Here is a 26938-nt window from a genome sequence, read left to right as displayed (position 1 = left end):
TTGATGCAGGTATATTTCTTTAATGCTAAAAATGATTACCTCACATTTGTTTTGGTTTAGCTGAAGGAAATCTTGGTTCATCCCGTTGTTAATTTTCTTTAGTGAGACATAACATGAATTGAACTGCTGGCATTTGGGGAAATTGATAAATATAGCTGCACAATAGCCAACATTAGCTTTTGAAGCGTTTGAGGTTAACATATACATATATGACAAAAGAGGTTCCACGAGTGAGCTTTGAGGGACCTCACATATCATGGCCGTTCAACCAGATTCATATCTTCCAATCGTCACAAAATAACAATTTCTTTTGGCTACATCTGCGGAGCTAACATGCTGTCTGTTAGTATGCTTAAGTTGTGTCCATTGTTTTGAGGCACCAGTAAATTGGTTTTGTATCGAAAAAGGCAGGAGTAATACGGTACTCGAACAGGAAGTAGTATTTCCATGTGTTAAAAAAAAATAATGCAGCACTCAATACAGGAATGGCCAACTGGGCGATATAGTACAATGTAAAGTTGCTGATCCAGAATATGTGCTTCTCAATAAATAGGTTCATCCATCCAAATATCATGGACGTTTCCCACCATTAATTTGACTCTAGCATGTACAACAAAATTGAAAAATATATACAGCATATACATTTTTGAGAGGAGAAGTAAAGATAAACAACTGAAATTTTGTGTTTTCACACATGTGCACACAGTAAGTTGGCATGCAGCAGTGTTCAGAATTAACCAATTAAATTCAAACCCATGTTTAATGGGAGTCAGCACACACCTGCCACCTACCTCTGATTAACCCCAAATACATTCCAGTAGTTCTAGTAGTTTCCTGGCATTGTTTTTGCTTTCTAGCAGAAGCGGTAAGGTTTTGTGCTAACACTGACAACTATTTGAACTGTTCACACAATTCCTTCCACCTTGTCTAATATCCGAGTTTCAACAAAAGAAAAATAGCCTCAAAGCATTATGCTGCAACCACCATGCTTCACTGCAGTGAGCAGTGTTGTGTTTTCTCCAAACATACCGTTTGGAATTATGATTAAAAGATTCAACCTTGGATTCATCGTTCCATAACACATTACCAAATATGCGTTTGGGAGATTTTTTTGCATTGACAGCATATTAACAAACATACTTGATTTGACTAGCTCTTGAGTAATGTTACATTTTTTTTAGATGGTGACTGAGGTTATAGATGTCAGCTATAATCTGTCATGCCGCCATTTTGTTAAGTCACTTCCTGTTTATTTTGAAATCACTAACCACCCTCACCTCAGGTCACTTGCCCTCCCCCCTGCTCCATTCATTACCGGTCCCCGCCCATGATTACTTCCACCTGTCTCCAATTACCCAGCCAATAAAAGCCATCATCCACCACCATCCGTTGCTGAAGTGACACAACCAGTGCATGGAAGTGTTCCCACAGCTTTTGAGCCACAGGACTTGTGCCTTGCCTTGCCTTGCCTTGCCTTGCCTTGCCTTGCCTTGCCTTGCCTTGCCTTGCCTTGCCTTGCCTTGCCTTGCCTTGCCTTGCTCTTTATGTTCAGCATTTTCCCTCAGTAAGAGGTGTTTTGTTTTTCCCAATTAATGAACTGCAGCCGTTACGGCCAACTGTTCTCCTGCGACTGAGTCCTCCCTCTCCACGCCGTGTCATAATCATCATTATAAGAAATTAAAGTATTAACTGTGTGTAGTGAATCAATTCTATAGTATGAATTTCACTTTTAGAATTGAGCAGATTTTGTGCTTCATTCAAGGTTAAGGCTAAGTCAGCTTTATTGTCGATTTCGTCACACATACAAAGCAATCAAAATTTTGCCCCTCGCATACAGTCCATCATGTAGACGGCTCGCAGTACTTATTTCAGATGAGCGAAAGTGCGTTTTCTGCAGTTAAAAATTACTTACAGGAATGCCCTGCGGGCCGGTTGGTCCTGGTAGCCCCGTGTCTCCATTCTCACCCTGCAAAGACATAATATCTAGTCTACCCTTCTCTTGAATAGAAATCGCAAGTGATATTGGAAACTCACTCTCTCTCCCTTTGGTCCTGCTGGCCCTGCTACTCCTGCTGGTCCTAGTAGACCCTTCAAAACAGAAAATGACAATAAATATAGGGCACCAGATATCAACACTCAAATACAAATCTCCGACCAGCACATCAACAAGCTTTCAATAAATATAACGTGCCAAATGTATTTTGAAAAAAAAGGACAAAGGAAATAGATAACAGTAATTTTCCTTCACAATAAATGTAATAATAATCCCAAGCTTGTTGAACTACTGCCCAGACAGTTACAAAGTAAAGAAAAAGATTCACGTGTCAACAGCTGCAGTTGTATCTGAAGAGCAGTCAGAATTCAAGAGGAAAATCTTGGATCATTATGTATGTATGGAAGGTGTACAAAAAATATTGAATACATTCTCAACATGCAGCATGGGCATCTCCACATGCTAATTTTCTCAGAAATGTCATCTTTGCAATTTTGCTGCTTTAAAATCATTGGGTAAAAGACTGTTGAGTCGGGACTGAAGGTTTATATGATCAAAATGTTAATTTTGAAGCAACACTGGGCAACATTTTAAATACGTACCAAATGACAATAGCAGTTCTGTTTAAAGCAGATCCTTGAGAAGGCAAACCTCCTGAGGATGGACACTTCTTATCATCGCCAAGTCACACTAAAGCACAAGAGTCTGTTGGGTTATTTATTTATTATAGCTTAAAATAAATACATTTTATTCATTTATTTATTTATGTTGCCTTTGTGTTGCCGCAGAAATTTAAATAACACCAGTGCAGTCCTCCCAACCCAACACTGAACAGTCCTTTCCTCACACTAAAGTTTCTGCAGCTAAAACTGAGACAGTGCAAGAACAAGAAGCAGAAAAGCAAGCAGACAAGACAAGCAGACATGGCAGACATCAAGCTTGCTAGCAAGGGGTGGAGGAAGACGAGGTGGAGGAAGGAGAGAAGGGGGCCGGAACATGATTTTTGCACCACTCACCACTGGACCGGGTCTGCCGTCTAACCCATGAGCCCCCTGGATAGCGTTGTACACAGTTAGAGAGCACAGGTGATGGGGAATATGGAGGGAGGAAGGTGGGGTGGGGAATCAGATTGGGAAGGTGGTGGTGGTGAGTGAAGCTGTGACTCAAGTGACTTCAACAAAACATTCAGATCATGACAAAAAAAGTGTAATGGAAGTTTGGAGATAAGCGTGGTGAAAGTGCTTATAAGTGAGTGACGATATCAGTGACTCCTCTGAACACTTATAGTTCACAATGAAACTATGAATTCTCAGGGGTAGATTCACTAAGAATGCGTTGCGTCTGCTTATAGCGCGAAATATTGCACCACAACTGCACCCTCAGTCTGCGCCCCGTTACCCACCTGTTCACTAAGGATATTGCTCTAATCATATACCGGCGCAAACACACCCGCAAATTCCGACAGCTGGGAGCAATTTTGCACCTGATTTACCACACATGGCAATGGATTTGCGCCAAGCAACATGGTTGTTATAGTAACAGTTGCGAGAAAGATGACATTATCAGAAAGCGAGGTTGGACCGAGAGAGCGTTTTCCTCATTAAGCTGCACAGAGCAGAGGACGACGACGTCATTCATTCATTCATATAGTACAAATTATTGGTGCGATCATTTATTAAAAATATAATTTCAGAGGTTGATGTATGCATACAGTAAGCATCTGGCACGTAAAAATGATCGTAAAATACCACCCCCGCTCAGATCAGCCCGGGTTACGTCATATAAAAAACAACAAAAAAACAACAACAACAAAAACATAGAAAAACTTTACTTTCCATAAACGTTATTTGTGTCACACAAACTCGGTGTGGCTATTTACGCTGGCGTTAGTGAATTAGACGCTGTATATCAATGAGTCTCATTTGCATTGGGGTGGGCATATTTTGCATCAAATGTATGCAAATTAACTAATTTACATACGGGCAAATAACACCGTCGCACCGGGGCGCAATCTGATTAGCAGCGCACTTAGGGACGGATTTCCACATCTGCGCGTGTTTAGTGAATTAGGCGCTCCTGGATTGCTCCATTTTTACCGGTTAGCGCTACGCAAAGGCTACGCAAACCTTTAGTGAAGCTACCCCTCAGTGCATTGTTTTTTTCGTTTATCAAGTGTTTCCTTACAATACACTTATTGCCCCTAATTCTCATAATTTATTCTACATAATCCACATATGTGAAAACATTGGAGTCACAAATTAAATGGATATTAAATAATTTAGACAAATTAAACTGTAAATAAAATAGAATTAAAAATACATACTTATTGTTGAAATCATGCCTGTCTATTGAAAGGTTTTGGACTTGTAAAAGATTTAATTTCGAAGAGTAAGAAATTGTAGAAACCCAAAAGCACTATTTGATTTTGCATACCAATGCAAAACAGACCAAACAGGAATTAAATTACATTGTAAATGATGGGTAATAGCAACGCAGGACTAGCACATTCTCATTTTAGTACAGGTAGGGCCTTGGTCTTGACCTTTTCATGCAACATTACATTAATTGAATCTAAACTGATTCATAAATAAAGTGATTATTTATGGTTAAAAGTTAGGTTTGCTGAGCAACATTTGACCAATCTACTCAAAAAAGTGTCAAAACTCTGTGAAAGGTCATTGAGCACTTACAGGCAGTCCAAGATGGCCTCTGTCTCCCTTGTCACCTTTCTGACCTGTTGCTCCCTTTTCTCCCCTGAGGCCGATGCCTGGCTCTCCCTGCGAGACATGGACAACATTTTTCACATTTTCATATTCATTTGTATTAATAACGATAAAGACACTTGTAAAAATAATTTTAAATGAAGTAATAAGTGACCCTGCTGTGGCAACCCCTGACAGGGTTAAGTTGCTTTAACCTCTTTGAAAATGTTGGTAAAAGAATTTGTATTTTTAACCACAGCTATACTGACAACCCGGTAACCTATTTCTTAGGTAAGTTATTCAACCCAATTTGGGTTACTTTTGAGACATTTTAAAAGTGTGTGTCACCTGGGATAGGCTCCAGCTCAGCCATAACTCTAATGAGTTTAAGTGGTATTTAGTAAAAAATGGATGGATGGATGTTGGTCTACAATATACTCTGTAATTGACCTTTGGCAAAAAGCCCCACCCACGATGTAATTAATTCTGTTCTCACAGAATTACTCACCGTTTCCTTGTTGAATTTGAAATGAGAAAGGTGCTTTGTGCAATTTTATCTGGTAAAGATGTTCGCGGTTCCAACCCCTAATCCCCCCGCCACCCTCAAGAGGAGACAGAAGACGACATTTTCAATCGTTGCCTTGATTGGTCAAAACAAACGTGCCGCATCATCCAATCAGATTGAAGAATTTTACAGCAAGTCCCTCCTTTCCCAAACGAATCTGCCGAGTGAAGTCCCAGATTGATAATGCGAAGAACTCCCTTGAGTGAATCACAATTATTAATCTGGCTTGTGAGGATAGTTTGGGCGTGATTTGCGAAAGGTCAATTGACTTGCGACCAGACAAGGGTTTACCCCGACTCTCACAGAGATGTTTAGGATTGATATGTAGCTTGTCGGCCTTCGAGCTATCCATTTTCTACACCACTCCGCGCTTCAAGGCCATAGAAAATGGATGGATGCACTATTTTATCGTTAAAATATACTTAATTGAAAATAAAAGCTACTCCACCTTTGGCCCGGAAGGTCCTTGCGATCCCTAAAGACAAAAAAAAAAAAAAAAAAAAAAAAAAAAAAAAGGATGACTATATATCATTGTGAAATTAATGAATTATGTATAAATATTGACATATTCAAGTGTATGAGCAATATTGTTGGTCTATGTCATTAATTTGTATTATAGTTTGGTTTATTGGAATATTTGTCTTACTGGTGGGCCAACTGGTCCTGAGGGCCCTGGGGGACCTGGAGGACCGTATAGCTAGAAAGAAAGAAAGAAAGAAAGAAAGAAAGAAAGAAAGAAAGAAAGAAAGAAAGAAAGAAAGAAAAAGAAACAAAGTTAGATGTTATGATGAATTAGAAAATATTATGGACATATAAAACTTACCATCTCTGACCTTCCTCCTTCCCCAGGCTCGCCTTTTGTGCCCTGAGAAAACAGGAATATGTATACATATTAAACAACTGTGACACTCCAATACACAACTTTAAATTAGAGTTTAACGAGAGCAAATTATTTGGTGACAAACAAGCTTGTTCTCCACTGTTGGCATTTAACAATGTCATACATCTATACTGTCCTTTGTAGATGAGAGAAGTCACGCAGGTACCCAACAAATACGTAGCTATGTATGAATAACCATGTAAATGTATTGCCTACCAGTGAAAAAAAATCAAATGCACTCAGAGGATTCCCTCATTCTGAGTTAAAGCTTACAGCCAGGATTGGGGAATATGGTGTAGTTAAAGCGCAATATAAAAAGCAGTCCATTTACCATTTAACTGGCCATTTACCATTTAACTGGCAGGTAAACAACCTTGGGAGAAGCACCTGTTGAGTTGAAGCACCTGTGGCTAAAGTCAAATTGTTTCAGGGTTTGTTCTCTCTGGACCTGGATTCCCCAACCCTGTTTACAGCATATGTGCGATTCCACCAAACTGGTGCTATTTGTGTTCCGGGGCAATTACTTCAAACACATTTTTATAGTGTCCTGCATATTCATGTGTATCGTGTGTAAAGTGGGGCTGTCTGTTTAACGTGTTAATTAGATTAATTAATTACGCTGCAAATTAGAGTTAGACTTAAACTTGACTTTATTGATCCCTTTGGGATGGCTCCCTCTGGGAAATTTACATTTCCAGCAGCAATAAGAACAGATAATAAAATAAAAATTCAATCAATCAATAAATAAGGTTATTACTAGTGTTATTCCGATACCGATACTGCATTAAAACAGTGGTATCAGTATCGGTGAGTATTCAAAAGTAACATGCAGATACCATTAATTCCAAAGCTAATATAGGATTTTGGCTGCAGCATCTTGTGTCTTGCTTGTGCATGACATTCACTGATATATGATATGTCGCTGCATGTCAATCTAAGATATCCTATTGGCCCCTGAATGCGCTGAACCAATGGCAGGACAGCTTTTTCATGTTGAGGGGAAAAAAAACCCTTAAGTATCGGTATGGTATCGGTATCGGACGATACTGCAAAGCTGGGTATCGGAATCGGGATCAGGGGCCAAAAAATTTATCGGAACAACACTAGTTATTACACCAGAGATTGAATTAATAATAATAATAATAATAATAATAATAATAATAATAATAATAATAATAATAATAATAAATAAAAATTCAATCAATCAATAAATAAGGTTATTACACCGGAGATTGAATTAAATAAATTAAATTAAATACAGTACAGTACAGTAAAGTGCCATATTTGTGAAGTGAATTTGTGCATTAAAGAAATAAACAATTCATTGTGAGTGACAAGTCAATGCACAAGCATTTGAAATGTGGACCATTGAAGGACCCCGTAGGCTTTTGCTGATTACCAATTGTGGTAGTTTAGCTAAAAAACAAACAAACAAAAACAAAACAAAACAAAACACCAATGCTCTTATCAGTTCATCTCATGCCATCCATACACCAAACTGCAGCTTGAGGAAGTTTAGATTCATGTTCATGTTCATTTTTTTTCTTTTTAACAAAATTGAAGTTTAGATTATTTTATAAAATAATACCTGGCCTAATTGGTTTGTTGCTGTGCTTACTTTTTCTTTTGAATTTCAACAATAAAAATGTGGATTTCAAATCTCCTCTTCTTGGTATTTTCAATAGATTAGTCATGCACTACAATTTTGTAATGTCCTAGATTTCAAATTCTTTATTTGGGGACCTGTAGCAGATATGAGATTAAAATAGATTAGATTAATTAATTAAAAATCCTCTAATTAATTAGATTACATTTTTTAATCACCTGGCAGCATTAATAAAGACTGAATTAATAGTTTCATCATGAGCTTGACTGAGATTGGCTGACAACCAGTCCAGGATGTACCTTGCCTACTGCCCGAAGCCGGCTGGGATAGGCTCCAGCGCCCCCACAACCCTTGTGAGGAATAAGCGGTCATGCAAATGGATGGATGGATTATGAGCTTGATAAAAGGAAGTCAAACATTTGCTCACTTGATCGGTACTGATTGATAGAAAAGGATGGTTAAGTTAATTGAGTTAATGGAAGTACAGGTATTTAAACAATTTGTTAAAATGTTTTTTGTTGTTGGTTTTAGCTCGGCAGGGATATCATTTTCATGGACGCATTGCTGCCCACAATGCAGCAATGCATTGGAAGATATGTAACAATCTCCCTATCAAGTGGTTAAAAAAAAGCCCAAGTAAAGAAAAATTCAATTTCATGCCATAATAAATATGCTGAAATATTTTAAGATATCCCGTGGTTTTGTTCCAAGCTAGAGCCTCTAATTTGATACTGAATGCGTAACATGAAAAATCAAAGCCTTGTCTGATGACATATGTGACTCCAAGACTTTGATCAAGTAACCAATTGGTCGTTGTGTGACTGGGTTTGGTTTGTGCTTAATACAGTCACTCACTGGGGATCCAGCTGGACCCGTGTCTCCGTGAATCCAACCAGGATTCAGTACGGTACGGAAGAAATGGCCCTAGGGTGAGTGCGCCCTTAAGTCACCCTTTCTATGCTCTGTCTGCTTTGGCGGAACTACAGCCAGTCACATATTACAGAAATGTTAATATCAATGTCTTACCTTCTCTCCGTCAAGACCTGGGGCTCCCGGGAGGCCAACTTCACCCTAATGATACAAAGATGACAACTATCATCAACTAGCTGAGGCTTGATGACTGAAGGTGTTTTTCCCTGGACAGATCACCAGCCAATCACAAGACTAACACCTGTTGCAACCATATTTTACAACACTCATATTCAAATTTGAATGTAAAGCAACACACACCAATATTCAGTAAAGTGACCATTCTTGAATGGAAAATATATTTTGTAAATCTCCGACATTAATTTAATTGTGGTGGTATGCCAAGGCGATATCCCAAAAACTCACAGTTTAAATACTTAAAAAAAATACCGTATTTTCCGTACTATAAGGCGCACCGAAGAGCCTTCAATTTTTTCAAAAGCTGACCATGCGCTAGAGGTAAGATCTTTAGCCCGAGCCCGAGCCTGAGCGGGTCGGGCCGGGGCTAAAATGTCAATCATTACGTTTGGGTCGGGTCGGGCCTGGGCTTCTCTCTCGCTGACTTTTTATTTTATTTTATTTTTTTAAATAAATATATGTTTATAAAAATGAATACTAAAATGATGCGTGGGATGCTAAACTAAGGAATACTTGTAAATAAATAATTTGGATAAAACAGAAGGCGGCGCTGTAAGGTACATTATTCTATTTAAAGCCTAGTGGGCTGCAGTATTTCTCCGCGTAATTAAGCGAGTGGGCATTGTGGTCTCATTTAAAACTGTTATTCTACGGTTCGCCACTGGGAGGTGTTACCGGTCTTTGGAATGAGTATCACCCCTTGTTTACAGGAGTAGCCACACTTTACGACAGTCTGATTTGCCTTGAGGGAGTTCTGCCGTTGTTGCCTCACGTGCACAGAAGTTGCTCTTTCGCCCTGCAGTCAAGACTGAAGCAACGTGATGGCTAAGTTTCACTCTCCTGAATCGTTTGACTTCACCCAGCCTTCGGCATGGCCGTCCTAGAGACAGCGTTTTTCCTTACGGCAGTCTGATATGCCTGTGGGAGTTCTGCCGTTGTTGCCTTGCGTTTCTGTTAATAAAGCCCAGTTGTTGAACTTCCATGAATACGTGAATTCATGACATGCATCAAGATCTCTTTCACTCTCTTTGTCTGGCCTCTTATTCTGTGTTCCAGCGTTATTTCGTTGTGCAAATGTATTTATCATAATCATAAAAATATGTAGATTATTTTAACCTTAAAAAATCTTGCGTTTTTTTCTGCCAAAAATAACTATGGGATAAATTGAAATTTCGGGTTTGCTTCGGGCTCGGGCCTGCAAATCAAGTTAATTTAATGCCCGCGGGCCTGGGTCGGGTCGGGCTGGATTTTTTAGGTTACATCTTACCTCTACCATGCGCCTTATAATCCGGTGCGCTTTATCTATGGATCAATATTGAGCCGCAACAGGTCTCGCTGTCAAGACGCTATCGGTGACCCTGCACGATCGGTGACGCGCGTGAAGATCCCGTCATCTTGGATCGCTAGCTAATACTAATACTTTACCTCAGAGAAAATAATAAAACATTTGTTTATTCATTTTGGGAGTAAATGGAGTTGTCAGAAAGCTGGTTTGTAATCTATTAATGAAGTTTGACTGACCTATCTGACTGTTTTGTTGACATTCCCTTTAGCGCAGCACCATCTAATGGATGCATAGATGCATAACGTAACTCCAGCCTCTACTGTAGCGCCTTATAAATGGAAAAAGTTTTAAAATATGTCATTAATTGAAGGTGCGCCTTATAATGCGGTGCAAATATATATATGGAAAAAGTTTTAAAACGTGTCATTCATTGAAGGTGCGCCTTATAATGCGGTGCAAGTTATATATGGAAAAAGTTTTAAAATATGTCATTCATTGACGTTGCGCCTTATAATGCGGTGCAACTTATATATGGAAAAAGTTTTAAAATATGTCATTCATTGAAGGTGCGCCTTATAATGCGGTGCAACTTATATATGGAAAAAGTTTTAGAATATGTCATTCATTGAAGGTGCGCCTTATAATGCGGTGCACCTTATAGTGCTGGAAAAACAGTACTGTAAAACTACCGGAAGAAGAATGGAATAACCATAAAGAATATATGAATGCACATGGAGAAGATCAGCACTCTACTCCAGAGGTTTAATGGGACACTGATGTGAACCCACATAACCTTTTTCACTGTGGGGCAGCAGTGCAAAGCAGACTTCCAGTGTATTGCCATTAAATACAATTAAACTTGCTGATAATGAGAATGGGAGCTTAATTTGGCTTCCTATGTGTTGTCAATACTACTTAAAAACATATCTTACTTTTGCTCCAGTGAACCCAGGAGGCCCTGGAGGTCCCGGTAATCCAGGTGGGCCCTAGAAGTTGGATGGAAGAAGCCATTTACGCTACTACTATGGGACTGTTTATGCATTTGAATTGATTGATGATTTATCAACCATATACCCCCCCGCCACCACCCCAAAAAATAAAAATCTTACCATCAGATGTATGTTGCGAATATCCTAAAAGGGAGACATTACAATTAAGGTTTATATTATTATTATTATTATTATTATTATTATTACTATTAGTAGTAGTAGTAGTAGTAGTAGTAGTATATTGTACAAATGATATGTAAAAAGAGTACCATACATTTTCATTATTGTGGATTTCAGCTTTTCCTGGTTCGCCAGTTGGACCTGGAGGGCCCTATAACACGAGAGAAAGGTACGTATATTTCATTTTTGGCAAAAAGATCATTAGTAGACATTAAAGTAGTAATACAGTGAAACAGCAAAATGCCAGAAGTCTTTCAGTCATGAAAGTAGACTCACTCTTGGTCCAGCTGGGCCTTCAGGGCCTGCCTCCCCCTAGGAGGTAAACAGAGTTGTAACAAGCTAACATTTATTTTGGTTTTTGATTAGACGTTCTTTCCAAGGCCTTTTACAAGTTTTATGATCATACCTGTTTTCCCTGATCACCCTTGTCACCCTGTAAGAGATGCATCATATTCATATTTCATATGAATTACCAGTTCTAATTATTCTGTAAGATTATATACTGGAAGTGACATTATCAGACCTTAGGTCCCATTAAACCTGGCGCTCCTGGTGAGCCGGGTTCTCCTTTAATTCCAAGTGTAGAAATTATAGCCTCTCCCTTCTCTCCCTGTTCAAAATAAAATCTGGATTAACATCACTTCAATCAACATATTGTATACTTTCATTGTGATATTAAGATTGGCTGGGTGTAAGCAAGTATGGCATGGAATGTTCCAGTGATTGTGTTGATCTGTTCGTGTGTTTAATTCAGGAAGGATTCTGATCATTAACTATAGTTGGTTTCGGTGCAAATTAACTACAATCTGTACAATCTACAAGTACAATCTGCTGACAAAAATTCAAACTGAACGAGATGCATTTAAAGTAATTACTTTAGATAAGAGACATTTGTCAAACAATGCTACTTTTGTTGGTATGCGTAGTCTCTCGCAGCTGTTTTTTTTGTGTTGTTTTAAATGAATAGTGCAGCATTTCGATGATATTGAATTCTCACGTGACCAAGTTTTTTGTTATAACGATCATCTAACTATACTACAGTATATCTGTAGATATTAATATAAAGGAGAAACTTTTATATTAAGGGCTTTAGAAAAAAAAAAGTGTTCGAGGTGATATACATGATGAAAAATTGACTTTTTGTTTGATGGCAAACAGTCTCTGGAGTGCCTGTCCACCAATCAAGTGTGAAAGTAACAAAATCAGTAAATCTAATGTATTTGTTTTCATTTTTGAAACCGTGTGCGTGTAAGAGCTGTTTTGAATTTTGCAAAATTGTGATGTCATGATTATTGATTAAGGTAAGATTCTAGATCCACTATTGTCAAATGATTAAGGCCATCAGACTGGACGGGAGCACGAGCATGCCAAAACCAAAAGGTAAGTAGAGCTGTAGTAATGTTAGCACAGTGTAGCCTTAGCTAACAGTGTTACTGTCATTAGCTTTAGATAAGCAGCACATTATATGTAAACATGTATGATGTAACTATATCATATTGTGCAGTTTGTTGTATTTATTCATTTGCTATACTTTTGTAGGTTTTACTCTTTTTTGTTTGTTTTTTCCAGCCATGTCAGCATTGCAAATGAGAATCTCTTCTCAATTGACTGATAAAGATGAACAAAGAATAAAACATACTTAACAAATGTCAGATTGCTGTTTGAGAGGTGGGAAAAGATAATAAATATGCTACAAAGTCTCTATGTCCTCAAAACTAAAATATACATTGCTTTGCTTTGTCAAATGCCTTCACCCCTCAAAGTAACACAAATGTCATCATCTACATTTGCATGACACTGAGCAATAGTGAATATAAAAGAGCTGTAGTTCTTCACCCTTTATGTATTTTGACAGAATGTCAGATACATTTTAGACAACTGTGAACTGTTACAAATTGTGTAGGCTATAATAGTTATTTAAAATGTGAAAATTTTAGACAGCAATAGACAATATGAATGTGATGAATATAACACAAACATGACATTAGAGCACAAAATGGCTGCAACACAATCACATAATTGCTTATTCCATGCCAAGCCTACCCTGTAGCCCCTCTTGCCAGGGATACCAGGGCTGCCCGTCTGGCCCTTCGCAGTGAAAGACAAAATAGCTATGACCTACACAGCGGATATTAAGTGTATAATTCTGACTGAAACCAGCTCAATATCCACATTACCTTTAACCCAGGGGTGCCTGGGAAGCCAGGGTCTCCCTTTACAGCAGAGATGCCATAAAGGTCAAGCATTATAAAGACAAAAAAGGAAGGAAGAAAAAGAATGTCGTTCAAATGGCAGAAAAGTCATACAACACAAAGATCAAAAACAAGAAAGTCAGATTGAGAATAAAGAATGCTTTAGAGAATGGTTTTAATAATTAATAAGAAAGCCATGCAGACCTGTTTAAAGGCCCAGTCTGTCGGTTTCACTCAGGAAAATGCACTTTTTAAATACAGGATGTACACACTTTAACTCTTTCTCAGTCTACACATCTGGGTTTATGTTAATCTTTGGTGGTGATTTTGTCATAAACTCCCACCCCCCCAGCCTGTATTTTACCATTTTGTGTTTGTTTTGTAAACAGCCGGACGTTCTGTGGAAAGACAGTGTTTACACCCCTCCAGCCAATCGCAGAGTGGGGGGTGGTGGCGTGTCGCAAATGGGGACGGGCGAACGTGTCAGATGCGTGACGTCACTCCCGCGGCAATTTGAAAGCACGCACGGATTATTATTATTTTTTTCACTCACTCACTCACAGAAGCTTACGTGTGTGAATGAGTGAGTGAAGAAAAAAAAATCCGTGCGTGCTTTCAAATTGCCACGGGAGTGACGTCACGCAGCCGACACGTTCGCTCGGCCCGTTTGCGACACGCCACCCCCTGCTCTGCGATTGGCTGGAGTGGTGTAAACACTGTCTTTCTACAGAAACGTCCCGCTGTTTACAAAACAAACACAAAATGGAAAAATACAGGCTGGGGGTGTAGGGGTTTAGGACAAAATCACCCCCACACGTTAAGAAAAGCCCAGATCTGTAAATTGAGAAGTAGTTTGCTTGTTTAAATCCTGTATTTAAAAAGTGCATTTTCCCTAGTGAAAACGGCAGACTGCGCCTTTAATAATTGTAAATAAGAAAACCATGCAGACTTGTGAGGCAAATGTAGATGAGAGAATTGGCCAACAATGATTCACATTCACTTTTAATATTTATTATTTTGGGGAAGGGGACAGTGGGGGGTTTTGGGGGGCCTCCGCTTGCAGGAGAGCATGGGTGATGGCGTCAAACAGCTCAACAACACTACACTTCCTGTGCAACCGATACCCTTGTGTTTCCGGTGACCATCCGGACTTCTGTGGCCATTGACCATGTAGGAAGTCTCGCTTAACCATGCCAATTAACTGGAAAGGCTCGTGAAGCCTTTCGTAAGAAAGTGGCTCCCACAACATGGACTCTACAACAATAGAGCCCTGTCACTGGCAACTTCCAGTCTGGTTGAAGAGCTCAAGTATGCCAAGGTCAGGCTGGACATGTGTCTCACTGACTGCTTGGACTCTGTAGCGAGAGGTGCCACTCCTACCATAGCAACAGTCAAGTAGGCTGACAGGTATGGCTGTATGTATGTATGAATAAATATTTACTGAACAGTCTGAGAATTGAGATTCAGTGTTTTTGATCAGAATAATAAAAGGAACTATTTACAGAACAATATTTTGTATATTTAAGACGGAAGCGCCGCCACACATTCATATGAATGTGGAGCGCTTCCGTTTTCCGAATTATGACGGGATTATCAGTAAACAGCCGCTTCTGCTCAGAGCACAGAGTCTGCCTGCAGGTGTAGTGTCGGGAAGGGGGAAATGGGCGAAGCGGGAGCTGACTGGCCAGTCAAGTCACGGGGAAAAAGAGAGTGAGAGGGAAAGTAGCAGCCTGCAGCAGTGAGAGTGAGAGGGGAGCGCTAGAGCGTCGGATACGGATAATAAGGAATTATATCCGGTTTATGTTCGTATCCAGAAAAAAATAATTATCTGTACCGGATACTCGTGTTGTACGGACATCCGGCTCATAAACTTGACAATATATATTACATAACGTAATTGTCATTGATTGTTGTCGTAATGGTACTACAGTTGCAACTGTACTTGAATGTAACGAATGAGCGTAAGACAACAGAGGGCAAGGGTGGGCAGCCATAGTCCTAGAGAGCCACAGTCCTGCATGTTTTAGATATCTCCCTCCTCCAAACAGGTGATTCAAATGATCAGCTCATCAGCAAGCTCTGGAGAAACCTGATAACGATCTCTCACCTGTGTTGTGGTGGCGGAGGGAGACATCTAAAACACGCAGGACTGCGGCTCCCTAGTATGAGTGTTGCCTAACCCTGACATGAAATGGTCAAATTTGATAGGCTTTGATTACCTTGGAAGTCGGGACAGATTTTTTATTTTTTTTAAACTGCTAACAAATATCCCGCGTGGCTGCCCACAGTGCTAATAAGAAACCTCAAGTGTAGTAAAATGGGATGAATGCAACAAAAGGGTGAAACAAAAGTTGAATGTGGTCTTTCCTTCGAAGTGTATTCCTTCTCTTGTAATAGTTTCATTAAAATAAAAAATGCCCTTGTTTAACTCATAATTGTTTTGAATCTAATTTTATAAACAGCAAATGTATTAAATGCATTTAAAGATGCATGTTAACCAGCCGTGCATGGCAGCACATTATACACACGCACAAATCCATGTTTGGCTGCATCTTTACCTTAACACCTTTCCCTGCTGCAAAACCCCTCTTCCCTTCATCTCCCTGAGGAGGGCATGGAACAATAAAGTCATAGTACGAGAACACCCACAAGAATGGCTTCCTTTAGTTTGTATTTATGACAGACTCAGTGGCTCATAGATCAAAACCCTATACTGTGATTGAACCGAAAACAATAAAGGAGAAGAAATACAGTATTGATCCAACAGCTTTAAATTCCGTTATTGGCTAGTTAGTTATAGAATGGGGCTTTTCATCAGTGTTATCCTGATGAATAAAAAAAAAAAAATGTTGAAAAATCATTTTAAACTAGTCTGTTCTGTATACAGCCACATAAGACACACTTAATATAATAATAATAATATATAATACCAAAGAAATTGACTAACCTTGGTTCCCTGGTCACCCTATAAGGAAAGGAAAAATAAATCAGTTAGACATTATAGGTGAGAACCACCAATTGTCTACCAGAGAGAACAGCAAAGTGGTTGAATCAAAGGGAGCCAAAACCAAAAAATAAATAAAGTCGATATCCCACAATCAGGGCGGCACGGTGGGTGACTGGTTAGCACATCCGCCTCCCAGTTCTGAGGGCTCGGGTTCGAGTCCAGGTTCCAGCCTTCCTGGGTGGAGTTTGCATGTTCTCCCCGTGCCTGCGTGGGTCTTCTCCGGGTACTCCAGTCTCCTCCCACATTCCAAAAACATGCATGGCAGGTTCATTGGGCGCTCCGAATTGTCCCTAGGTGTGCTTGTGAGTGTGGATGGCTGTTTGTCTCTGTGTGCCCTGTGATTGGCTGGCAACCAGTCCAGGGTGTACCCCGCCTACTGCCTCGAGCCAGCTGAGATAGGCTCCAGCACCCCCCGCGACCCTTGTAAGGAATAAGCGGTCAAGAAAATGGATGGGTGGATGGATATCCCACAATCAAACGCCTGCTCACATCGCTGATTTCTTTCTGTAATAATCCAGGGTGTCAGACTTGCATCAGACAACTTTTGAGAATGCATTCCTCTCCCCTTTGTGTCTGTCTACTTGGTTTATGCAGCATCACAAACACCCACAAACAGCCGGTTATAGCGTTCTTAACTCTTGTAGTTCTGAAAATCCTTTACCATGTAAAATGGGCTGGGCAAAAAAAAAAATCTGATAATATCTGATCATGAAACTGCTGGGAATATATCATGATTGTTACTCCACTCAGACTTGTCAATCTGGTACGGATCTTCACTCCCAATTACAGCTCTTTTCTCCTTGTAGCGAAAAAAAGCCTTCTTGTCTCGTGTCTCAGACTACTTTTCCATTGTATTGATGTCAGCGACATTTTAATTTGGAATAGATAACATGTGAAAGGGCAAGTGTTACTGTGAACATAGGAATCTCGGTAAAAGCGTTCTCTCAAAATGTAAGGTTGCATTCGATTGTGGGATATGTTACTACTTTTAGCACAAAGGTCGAACCCCTCTATTAAAAGATTGCACTTAATATATAATGCAGCAACCAATCTCTTAACTAGGTTTGATCATATTATCACTGTTCGAACTTGCACTAGCTCCTGGTTTACCTGAACTGTCGTTAAGTTTTTTTTGTTTTTTTGTTTTTTTTAAATGTAAAAAATATTACATGGCTTAGTGCCTTCTTGTTGATTTAGTAATACTGTACCTTATGTTCCATCCCAAGCTCTACACTCACAATATGCTGGTCTTTTGGTGACTAGGAGCGCTAAAAAGGAGTCAGTAGTTTCTCGAGTGTCAAGAATAAGGTCTGTGTACCTTTGGACCTTCGGGACCCGTTGGACCAACATCCCCTCGATCACCCTGTAGAGAAATGCACATATAGTATATGAACCACACCATAAAAAATGTGAATTTATGTAAAATTGTGACATAAAGAAACTGTAAATACAAAAACAATGAAGCATTGTGTAATATACATTAATATGTTGTAAAATTCGGACCCAAACACAAATGTTGATTTGACAGTAAGAAAATGTTAAAAAATATCTTTTTAGGAGAATTCACAAATTACTGTAAATTAAACACAGATAAACTGTAAAACACAAAACTAAGATACACTTACATTACATCATAGCAGTGTTAGAATAGTACTTTTTGTCAGTAGGTTCTTTGGTACATTTTGTTTATGCCACAAGAAGGATGCATTTTACAAATTCATATATAAGAATTTTTAGATATAGGCCTACAGTAAAACCATGTGATTAAAGGTTAAATTTAATGTATTATGTTCATTTAGAAATTATATACTCTAGACCTAATTATTAATGTAACAGTTGACTTTTTAAAAAAATATTATTTTTTTTTACAGAAAAAAAATGGAAGCTGTGGTTACCAGAATAATTCTGTAACAAAATAAAATAAATTTCTGTGCAAATATAAACACATTTACATAAAAACTTGTATATTATATATATCCTAAAAACTGTAACCTTGTTAAACTTGTATTCAACGGTGCTTTACTGATAACTTAACAACAACAGGGTGTCATGGCTCATTGATAGAGTGGTCGTATTGCAATCCTGAGGTTGTTGGTTTGATCCCAGCGTGGTGTGACTGTTTTGAAGATCCATGAGCAAGATAATGGAACTCCAATTGTAGGTGAATAAGGTGAATGAGTAGTCAAAATGCATAGCACTTTGAGGGCCTGGTAAGGTAGGAAAATGCTATACAAATGAAGTACCATTTACCAAGAACATTCAGCTTTTACGCTATTTTCTGTAGAATTTACATGCCAATTTTGTTTAATGTTTACTGTTTATTGAATCCCGGTAAAATGCACAAGTTGTTCTGTAAATTTGTTTACATTTGTACAATATTTTCATTTTTTTTTTTACAGAATTTCTCAGGCAACCGCAGTTGCAAGCTTTTTTTCCAGAATTTAAAAAAAAAAAATAAATAAAATTTGTCTTGATCTTATCAAATAGGTATGTACAGAGGTTTTTTTTTTTTGAAGAAAAAAAAATAAATGAACTCACCTTCTGTCCTGGTAAACCTGGCTCACCCTAGAAGCAGAATTCATTTGATGTGTTTCAACTTTCACAACAATAACAGATATACAGACAAGTGGCTGTGTGCTTCCAGAGTGACTTGCCAATAATGTACTAATCAACAAATGAGGTCACATGATGATAACTAAACCTTTTTAATGTAATGTTTTTATTTTATTTTATTGTATTTATTGTTTTACCTTCAGTCCTGGTAAGAGCTGTAAAATAAATGCAAACGTTTCATTGTTCAGGTCACATCAACATACTTTGACTGAAGAACTTGTGGAAAATAGGAGATTGCATCACACTACTCACCCTTGGGTCTTTTCCAGGTTTTCCTGGCTCACCTGGCTTACCCTGAAATTTATATTTGATATATACATCAGGACAACACCATCGAAGCATATGCATATGAAACATGTTGCCTATATATACCGTATATAGATAGACATGTCACACACAAACACATATATCCATCCATCCCAGAGGAGGAGTTGTTTTTCCCAATTAAATGACATTGAAAACAAACTGATTTTTTTTTTTTTTTATTGTCCCATGTGTCATGATTTGGGGCAATTATTTTGTAAGTAATATATCTGATATATCTGAATATTTGTTTGCATTGTCAGATGAAGAAAAACTTACATATTTTTTCAAGTATAAACCATTTTATTTGATCTTTGGCTGTATCCCAAGAAGATACTCCTTCTGTGGCTGTTTTTCTCCTTTTTGGTTGGTTTCAAAATGACACTAGTAGTAGTGTCAGCATCCAAAGCTATCGCTACCGAGTCTTTATATAACCAGTGCAAAGATTTTTGGTACATAAAATAGATGTTGGGATTACTGAAAACTGGCTGAAAATCGCTATGTTCATGACTGAGATGTTATTTTTGTTGTTTTGTTTGACGGGAACTTGTCTTAACCCAAGGATATTCACTGCTAGCACAGCATGTAACTAGCTGGGAGGATAACTGGGAGGCATATAGATCATACCATAAATCCCCTCAAATTAAAGATGTAATTAGAACACATCTTGTCACATCATGAATTAATGAGTATAAATTTACAGTCTTCACTCGCTATAACGCGGTTCACTTTTCGCGGTCTCGCTGTATCGCGGATTTTTTTTTAAGTGCAATTTTGCATATTTTTTTTACAGTAATATACCCATTTTATAAAATTTATGAAGGTTTGAACATTGTCAAAGTTTGAACAAGAGAGAAATGTGAGAACATGTCAATGCCTCAATGAGAAAAGTGTATAAATTGTGCGGTCGGGGATTTTAGAGCCTTAAAACATTTATAAGAGTTGTAAAACATAAAGCTAACTACTTCGCGGATTTCATTTATTGCGGGTATTTTTTGGAACCTAACCCCAGCGGAAAACGAGGGAACACTGTACACGTATTTGCACGCACGCGCACGCACACCCCTACGCGCACACATGCACATACGCGCGCACACACCCCTGCACACAACACAAACGCACATATGCACGTTAAAAAAAAAAAAAAAAAAAGAGAGAGAGAGAGCAATGATGATATGACGTTGAATTGGTAAGACTACCGAATGAACAATTCTGAGCTCTCTCTTAAAAAAAACAAACAAAAAAACCCCACATCTTGTCAGTTTTTCTAATTGTTCTTGTTGTTCTTTCAGTGTAATCAAATATGCCATGTCAAATAACCCGAAACACATTGCAACAAAAATTAACATTGTGATTTTCCAGCCCCCACCTTTTTGTTTTGTTTTTTTAATCTAAGATTTGTATTTTCTACTTACCGGTGAGCCACTGGCTCCGTTCAGACCTGGGTTCCCTGGAAGACCAGGGGCCCCTGGTGGTCCTGGGGGTCCCTGCGCTCCTGGCTCGCCCTGCTGAGAGACATTGAGTTACAACCTGTCATGGTAGTGGGAGCCTTGTCACATTGGCCATGCCAACACAACCACCTCACACTACAACACAAATCCTGCACCAAGGGCTGGCACATTGGAAGGTTAGCTGGGGTGCATAGCAAGCAGTTACAAAGACAGACTGAAGGTCGATTCTTGACCCTGGGGGATTATACGTGCTCATTTTCAGTTCTGGGGCTCAGAACACAGATCTCATTTAAGCCTTTGCTATTCTATCTTAAAATGGCAGGAAACTGTGCGTTCTAAACCCGTTTCAGTTCCATTTTATGTGGACCATTTTCAATTCTAGTTGGGTAGTTAGTCCTGTCGTGAATGGTGGAAAGAGTCAAAAAAGTTACTTGGCCGCAACAGCGGTCATACGGTAACAATTTAGTTACAACTACAATTTGAATCTCTGAGACTTTTTCAGTCTGCAAAGCAGAGGAACAATTTATGTTATGCAGGGTGTTGTTCTCAAGTAGCACGTTTGCCTCTGAGTTTTAAGCAAAGATGAAGACAAACAACAGTGGAAGTGCATTCTTTTTAACAATTGCATTGATTCATTTTGGCAGTCACAACAATTTGAAATATGCACTACCTGCATCTACAGCACTTAAACATAAAGGTACAGTGTAAGGTTGTAAGCAGAGGCCTGGTTTTAGAGGGTATCACTACTAGTGGAGAGCATTTACTGCAGCTGTTATGCTCCAAGCAAATGGAATAAGCTGCCAACTGAACTGAAGTTTGCACCAAGCGTAAATGCTTTTAAATCTAGATTAAGAACTATGCCATTAATGTATTTTTATAGTAGGTTTTACCCCTATAAAGACTTAGTAATTTTAGCAAACTACTTTTTATTTCTTTACTCTACTCTTAAATGTCTTAAATTATTTTGCCTTGAAATGTATTTTCGCTTTAAATTGTGCCTTTATGTTGTTTTATAACCATATGAAGCACATTGAGTTGAAATTTTGTCTTGTGCAGTGCAAGCAAAATACACAATTCTCCATCTTTTCTTTTTCTTTTCTTTTTTTTTTTTATGAGTGAGCAATTGGTCTGAGTCTGTTTGAAGAGCCACCTGGTCTGACTGTCTAAGTAATGGCTTCAACTTAAGTAATTGCTATGTTCCTATTTGGGATGAATGGCACATTGTAAGATCATTAAAAAAAAATCTACATTAAACACAAATGTTCTCAGTCTTCCCTGACTATTATAACACAATGTGGCTTGTTATGATTTATGTCTCTGGTGCTTCTTTTAGGGGTTGTATAAACATTAACACAGATTACAACTGCCAAAATCCAATGAAATAACCCATTCAGCCAAATTTGATGACTATCATGACAAAACAATATTGTGAAAGTAAGGCATGAATTATTTTGTATTTAAAAACAGATTATCTGATTTTCTTCCTTAGTTACATTCAGTGCTGCAACTGCCAACTATGTTGTGACATGTTGTGGACCATAAACCAAAGTCAGCCTGTGTCAGAGTTCCAAGGTAGCCATGTGATATTGCCTCACATACAGCTTTTAGTGGCGTGTCCGGAATTAGTTTGTGGTTTATTTATTTATTTATTTACTTATCGTACTGGCATATATCCTAGCCCTTGATCACCTCTTTGTTTTAACTGTTTATTTTTATTGTCTTTGTTTGAAGCTGTCCTGTCATGATTGTAATATACTTTTTAACACCAACAAAACAATCTGAACATTCTCGGTTGTGCAACAAGGCCTCCTTACTTGTCTTTTCTGTGTCAGATTGTGTCCAAAGGCAGTACAGTATCATCCATGGCTTTCAGATCATTTGATCTCATGCCACCACAATTGAATTGCTTTCTTTTCGTTTTGGATTTCAGTACAATTTGAAGGATCATTCAAAACCATGAGTGTCTGGTAGATGGTCGTCAAGTGTGATGGTTGGCGAAAATGGTCCTTTGTACACCTCAATTGATTCCATCCAATATTAACTCATTCACTCCCAGGACATTTTCGCTATTTTACTGGATTTTGACTGATTTTGCAAGGCCCATAGAATATTGTGTCTTATTGCTATAAAAACATGGAATCTACCTAAAGAAAGATTAGAGCCTCTTCTTTCATCAGGAAAAAAAACATATTTCTATCTTTTTCCATTTTGCATCAATTAGCATTAAAATATGGTTAATTTTCTCATTATTTACAAATCTGTTTAAAACTATGGGGAAAAGAGCTTTTTGATCTCTTATACTCTGCTGCCATCTGCTGGCCGCTTTTGTAATAACTACCATTGCTTCAAGCATTCTCTTCAGTTCAGAGGCTGCATCAAAGCCAAAACGTATAAATACATCTTTGGGAGCATGGTAATATTTAAAATAGAATGTATAATACGTTTTTGGGAGTAAATGAGTTAATCAACTAGCCATTCACGATTTTCCTGAACTTTTTTGTGGACAATCAAATGTTATTCTAATTTAATAATGCCTGTTATTGGCTGGAAATGGTCAACCTTTGATCCTACTTCCAGTCAGCAGGCTCCGACCATAATAAGGACATGTGCTTGAGAAAATAGATGGATAGATTGGATTACATTATACTTCTATTCTTAGATATACTATGGACAGAAAAGACCTTTGTCCTGCAAAAAAAAAATAAAAAATCAACATTTGTTAGCAATAGCAACTGCAGCAGTTTGTTAATTACAGCGCGATGGGGGCGGAATTGGCGATGGTTGACGACGGCTTGCATGGACAGAACTGAGCGGAAGGGACAAGTAAGGGGAAAAGAGAATTGTACCTTGAGGCGTTTTAGGATTAGAGGGCTTATTGAGGGCATGTTGCGCACGGTGATAGGCAACATCTGCCGGGGGGAAGTCATAATGCACAGGTGGCCAACGGTGCAAAAAAAGGTCACAGGGCAAAGGTCACCGGGAGGCCACCGAACGGAAAGAGGGCAGAACAAGAGGTTGAAGGGAGGGAGGAGGATAGTTGGATAAAGGAAAGAGAGAAATACAAGATAACATGACAGTGAAAAGCAAGGAATAAAAGGGAGGCAAACAAAACAGGGTCAAAAGTAGAAAGGCACAGCAAACTCTGGGCCTGGAATGGCTATAGGGACAGTTGACAAACTGTCCTCAATGTGTAAGTGTATACCGGTATATATGGTATAAGGCGTATTTATCTCCTGAGACTTCAGAGATTGGTTGCTTACAAATCAGCAAACATTCCTTATTGAGGACTTACAGTATTTTTGGAAGCCACCTTGTAGTAGCCAGGCCCCTAGATTGCAGTTAAGCAGTGATCAGCTGTGCGCCAGTCTTGCCACAAAGAGAGTACGACAGTACAATTACAGTGCATATCCAAACTTACTGTGGCCAACTGTCCAGCACAGGGCTGTACAATACGTCGCTTCTGTTGAGATGATCAGCATAATCAAATACAAGTTTAGGAGATGGCAGATTAATAATAATAATAATAATAAATCATTGATGACTTCATTTGTTCCCCTGATACCAAAGTAGATTGAGTGCAACTTGCCTACTTTTACATACCTCACAGTACATATTTCCAAAAGATTAATACAACAGAGCATTTTTTTTTCTGCCTGAGCTTAGTCCCACAACAATCAAATAGATTTCAATATCCAATCAAATTAAAACATTGTCTATGGAAATATATACTACATGAAGGTTGAAAGGGGTAAAAGTAGGCAAGCTTTCTTGTCCCTCAATATTTTACGCTTTCCACCTCACCATGTAAAGATTAAAAGTCTAATATTGTTTGAAATTGACATATTAGGTACATCCATCCATTTTCTTGACCGCTTATTCCTCACAAGTGGGGTGCTGGAGCCTATCTCAGCTGGCTTTGGGCAGTAGGCGGGGGGGACACCCTGGACTGGTTGCCAGCCAATTGCAGGGCACACAGAGACGAACAACCATCCATACTCGCAACCACACCTAGGGACAATTCGGAGCTCCCAATCAACCTGCCACGCATGTCTTTGGAATGTGGGAGGAGACCGGAGTACCCGGAGAAGACCCACGTACGGGGAGAACATGCAAACTCCCCCCAGAAAGGCCGGAGCCTGGACTCAAACCCGAGTCCTCAGAACTGGGAGGCGGACGTGCTAACCACTCAATCACCATGCCGCCTAGATTATGTACAATGAAAAGAAATTAAGTCAATATTAATCCTTATCGGACAAAAAAAAAAAAAAAATGGTTATATGAGGCTAAGCAGTGCAGACAATTAATGGATGAAATATTGTGACACTTGTTTTATTTTGTCTTGTGGTGGTGAGCGTTAAATGCTTGAGGAGTGCCTTGGTTTCAGGGCACCGCCTCTCTTTGCAGCACGACTTGGTGAACCCCCCAAACGTATTATCCAACAGGGTGTTTGTGGCCACCCACAAACCTTCAACATCAGCGGTTGACTGGAGCGCAATGCAGCCAAGGTTTTCAAAGGAAGATCCTGCACAAATAGGCTCTGCCGGAGAAGTGGTCGCTTCAGTCAGTGCAAGCAATGTTGACAGCAAACCATTAGCCAAAAGATAACGAGGGGAGTGTGCCTTGAGCTGTCTGTCTCGATGACACATTTAATTTTAAACCCTTCCATGTTGTCGGATGTTCTGTGATGTTATTTAATCACTCCCTTCTGCAGACAATTTGCCAAATTTTGCAAGAGTGTTAACAGACTCCACAGCAATTCAAACCTGTTCCAACCAAGAAGTACACATTTTAGAATTACTGTATTGTGAAGCGCTGCAAAGGGTACCGGCGTCATGTGCACCGTCCATTTGTCGTCCATTTGACTCGACTGGTGAAGGGTAGGGATGTAACGATAAGCGCAATATCGTGATATTAAAATTGCCACAATATCGTCATCGTCACGTTCACAATATTTAAATGCAGCACGTGTTAAAAAAGTCAGGTTGATTTGCATTTATGCAGTTCTAGCACCCTCTAGTGGCTACTTTTTAAGGGCAATTTAAATTTCATTAGGGATGTTTTGGCCCTTCTATGTTTAAAATCTACACTAATTGTCAGATGAAGGGGAACGTAATATGCCTGTGAAGCAAGTCAGTATGTGGAGGAGCTCAATGTGTGCGTGCATTAACAATATAACATAAAAATAATAACATAAAAATAACAAAACATAATAATAATAACATTGCTGTTACATACAAAAGCACAATATTGTGCTTATTTTTAGTATGAGCCCTTTTTTTTTTTTTTTTTACAATATTATGACCTTTTTTAAATATCGCCAAACTACCCACAATATCGTGATAATTATCGTATCGTGAGCTTCATATCGAGATAATATCGTATCGTTACATCCCTAGTGAAGGGTACCAAAATTTTAGCTCTGCACTTTCCCTTACTTAAAGGGCAATTCAACCCCCAACCAGACTAATTTTTATGCTATGACAAGCTATGAAACCAATCAAATGTTATCACTAACCTGAAAAGTGATGTAAAGATGTTCGCAAATACTACAATTTCAACTCCAACTTGCTAAGGAGCTGTGTATACCAGACTGAGCCGATGGGTGGCAGAGCGACTAGGGCAACCTCACGGAAGTGATCTGGGTAGTCTGCGCTCATCCAAAGAGGGGAAAAACAGCCAAATTGTGTTTATCTCAGTGTTTAACCTGAAGATGGCGCCACACAGACATTTTTGCACCAAAATTAAACTTTCAACAAACATGCACTAAAATGTCAAAATAATGACCAGGTCATCTAAGTAGACACCCGTTTATCAGCAAAGTGAGAGTGCCTTTTTGGGTACTAATCAATGCAAAGGACTGCCAGTGTGATAAATAGCTCTGAAATAACAAATATACTCAAATGACCATGAATCTGAACCTGAATTTTTACATTTTCAAGAATTTCTACAACGTTCTAAGAAAATCACAATGTCTCATCATTGGTGAGCTATTTTTAGAACAGGGGGGGCTACCTGGTGCCTGTGGATTGTAACTTCATTGTGACACTGGTAACCAGAATGGAAAA

General features: G+C 38.8%; 1 protein-coding gene across 1 annotated transcript in view; it reads right to left on the bottom strand.

Annotated features, from left to right (window-relative positions):
* The window catches only part of col13a1 (collagen, type XIII, alpha 1), a 77227-nt gene that overhangs the window by 17678 nt on the left and 32611 nt on the right, over window positions 1-26938 (bottom strand). The window contains exons 11-33 of the mRNA XM_077496126.1: window positions 23720-23782; window positions 20838-20930; window positions 19372-19413; window positions 19257-19274; window positions 19045-19071; window positions 17825-17869; window positions 16447-16464; window positions 13485-13520; window positions 13351-13395; window positions 11831-11917; window positions 11714-11740; window positions 11584-11619; window positions 11402-11458; window positions 11248-11271; window positions 11071-11124; window positions 8773-8817; window positions 6084-6125; window positions 5907-5957; window positions 5709-5735; window positions 4684-4770; window positions 3010-3045; window positions 2035-2088; window positions 1913-1966 (exon numbers count right to left, since the gene is read on the bottom strand). Of these exons, the coding sequence (XP_077352252.1) occupies window positions 1913-1966; window positions 2035-2088; window positions 3010-3045; window positions 4684-4770; window positions 5709-5735; window positions 5907-5957; window positions 6084-6125; window positions 8773-8817; window positions 11071-11124; window positions 11248-11271; window positions 11402-11458; window positions 11584-11619; window positions 11714-11740; window positions 11831-11917; window positions 13351-13395; window positions 13485-13520; window positions 16447-16464; window positions 17825-17869; window positions 19045-19071; window positions 19257-19274; window positions 19372-19413; window positions 20838-20930; window positions 23720-23782 (1068 nt within the window). The remainder of the gene's footprint in view (window positions 1-1912; window positions 1967-2034; window positions 2089-3009; window positions 3046-4683; window positions 4771-5708; window positions 5736-5906; window positions 5958-6083; window positions 6126-8772; window positions 8818-11070; window positions 11125-11247; window positions 11272-11401; window positions 11459-11583; window positions 11620-11713; window positions 11741-11830; window positions 11918-13350; window positions 13396-13484; window positions 13521-16446; window positions 16465-17824; window positions 17870-19044; window positions 19072-19256; window positions 19275-19371; window positions 19414-20837; window positions 20931-23719; window positions 23783-26938) is intronic.

Source organism: Festucalex cinctus, chromosome 14, assembly GCF_051991245.1.
Source record: "Festucalex cinctus isolate MCC-2025b chromosome 14, RoL_Fcin_1.0, whole genome shotgun sequence".
NCBI lineage: Eukaryota > Metazoa > Chordata > Actinopteri > Syngnathiformes > Syngnathidae > Festucalex > Festucalex cinctus.
This window is presented reverse-complemented; position numbering and strand designations above follow the sequence as displayed.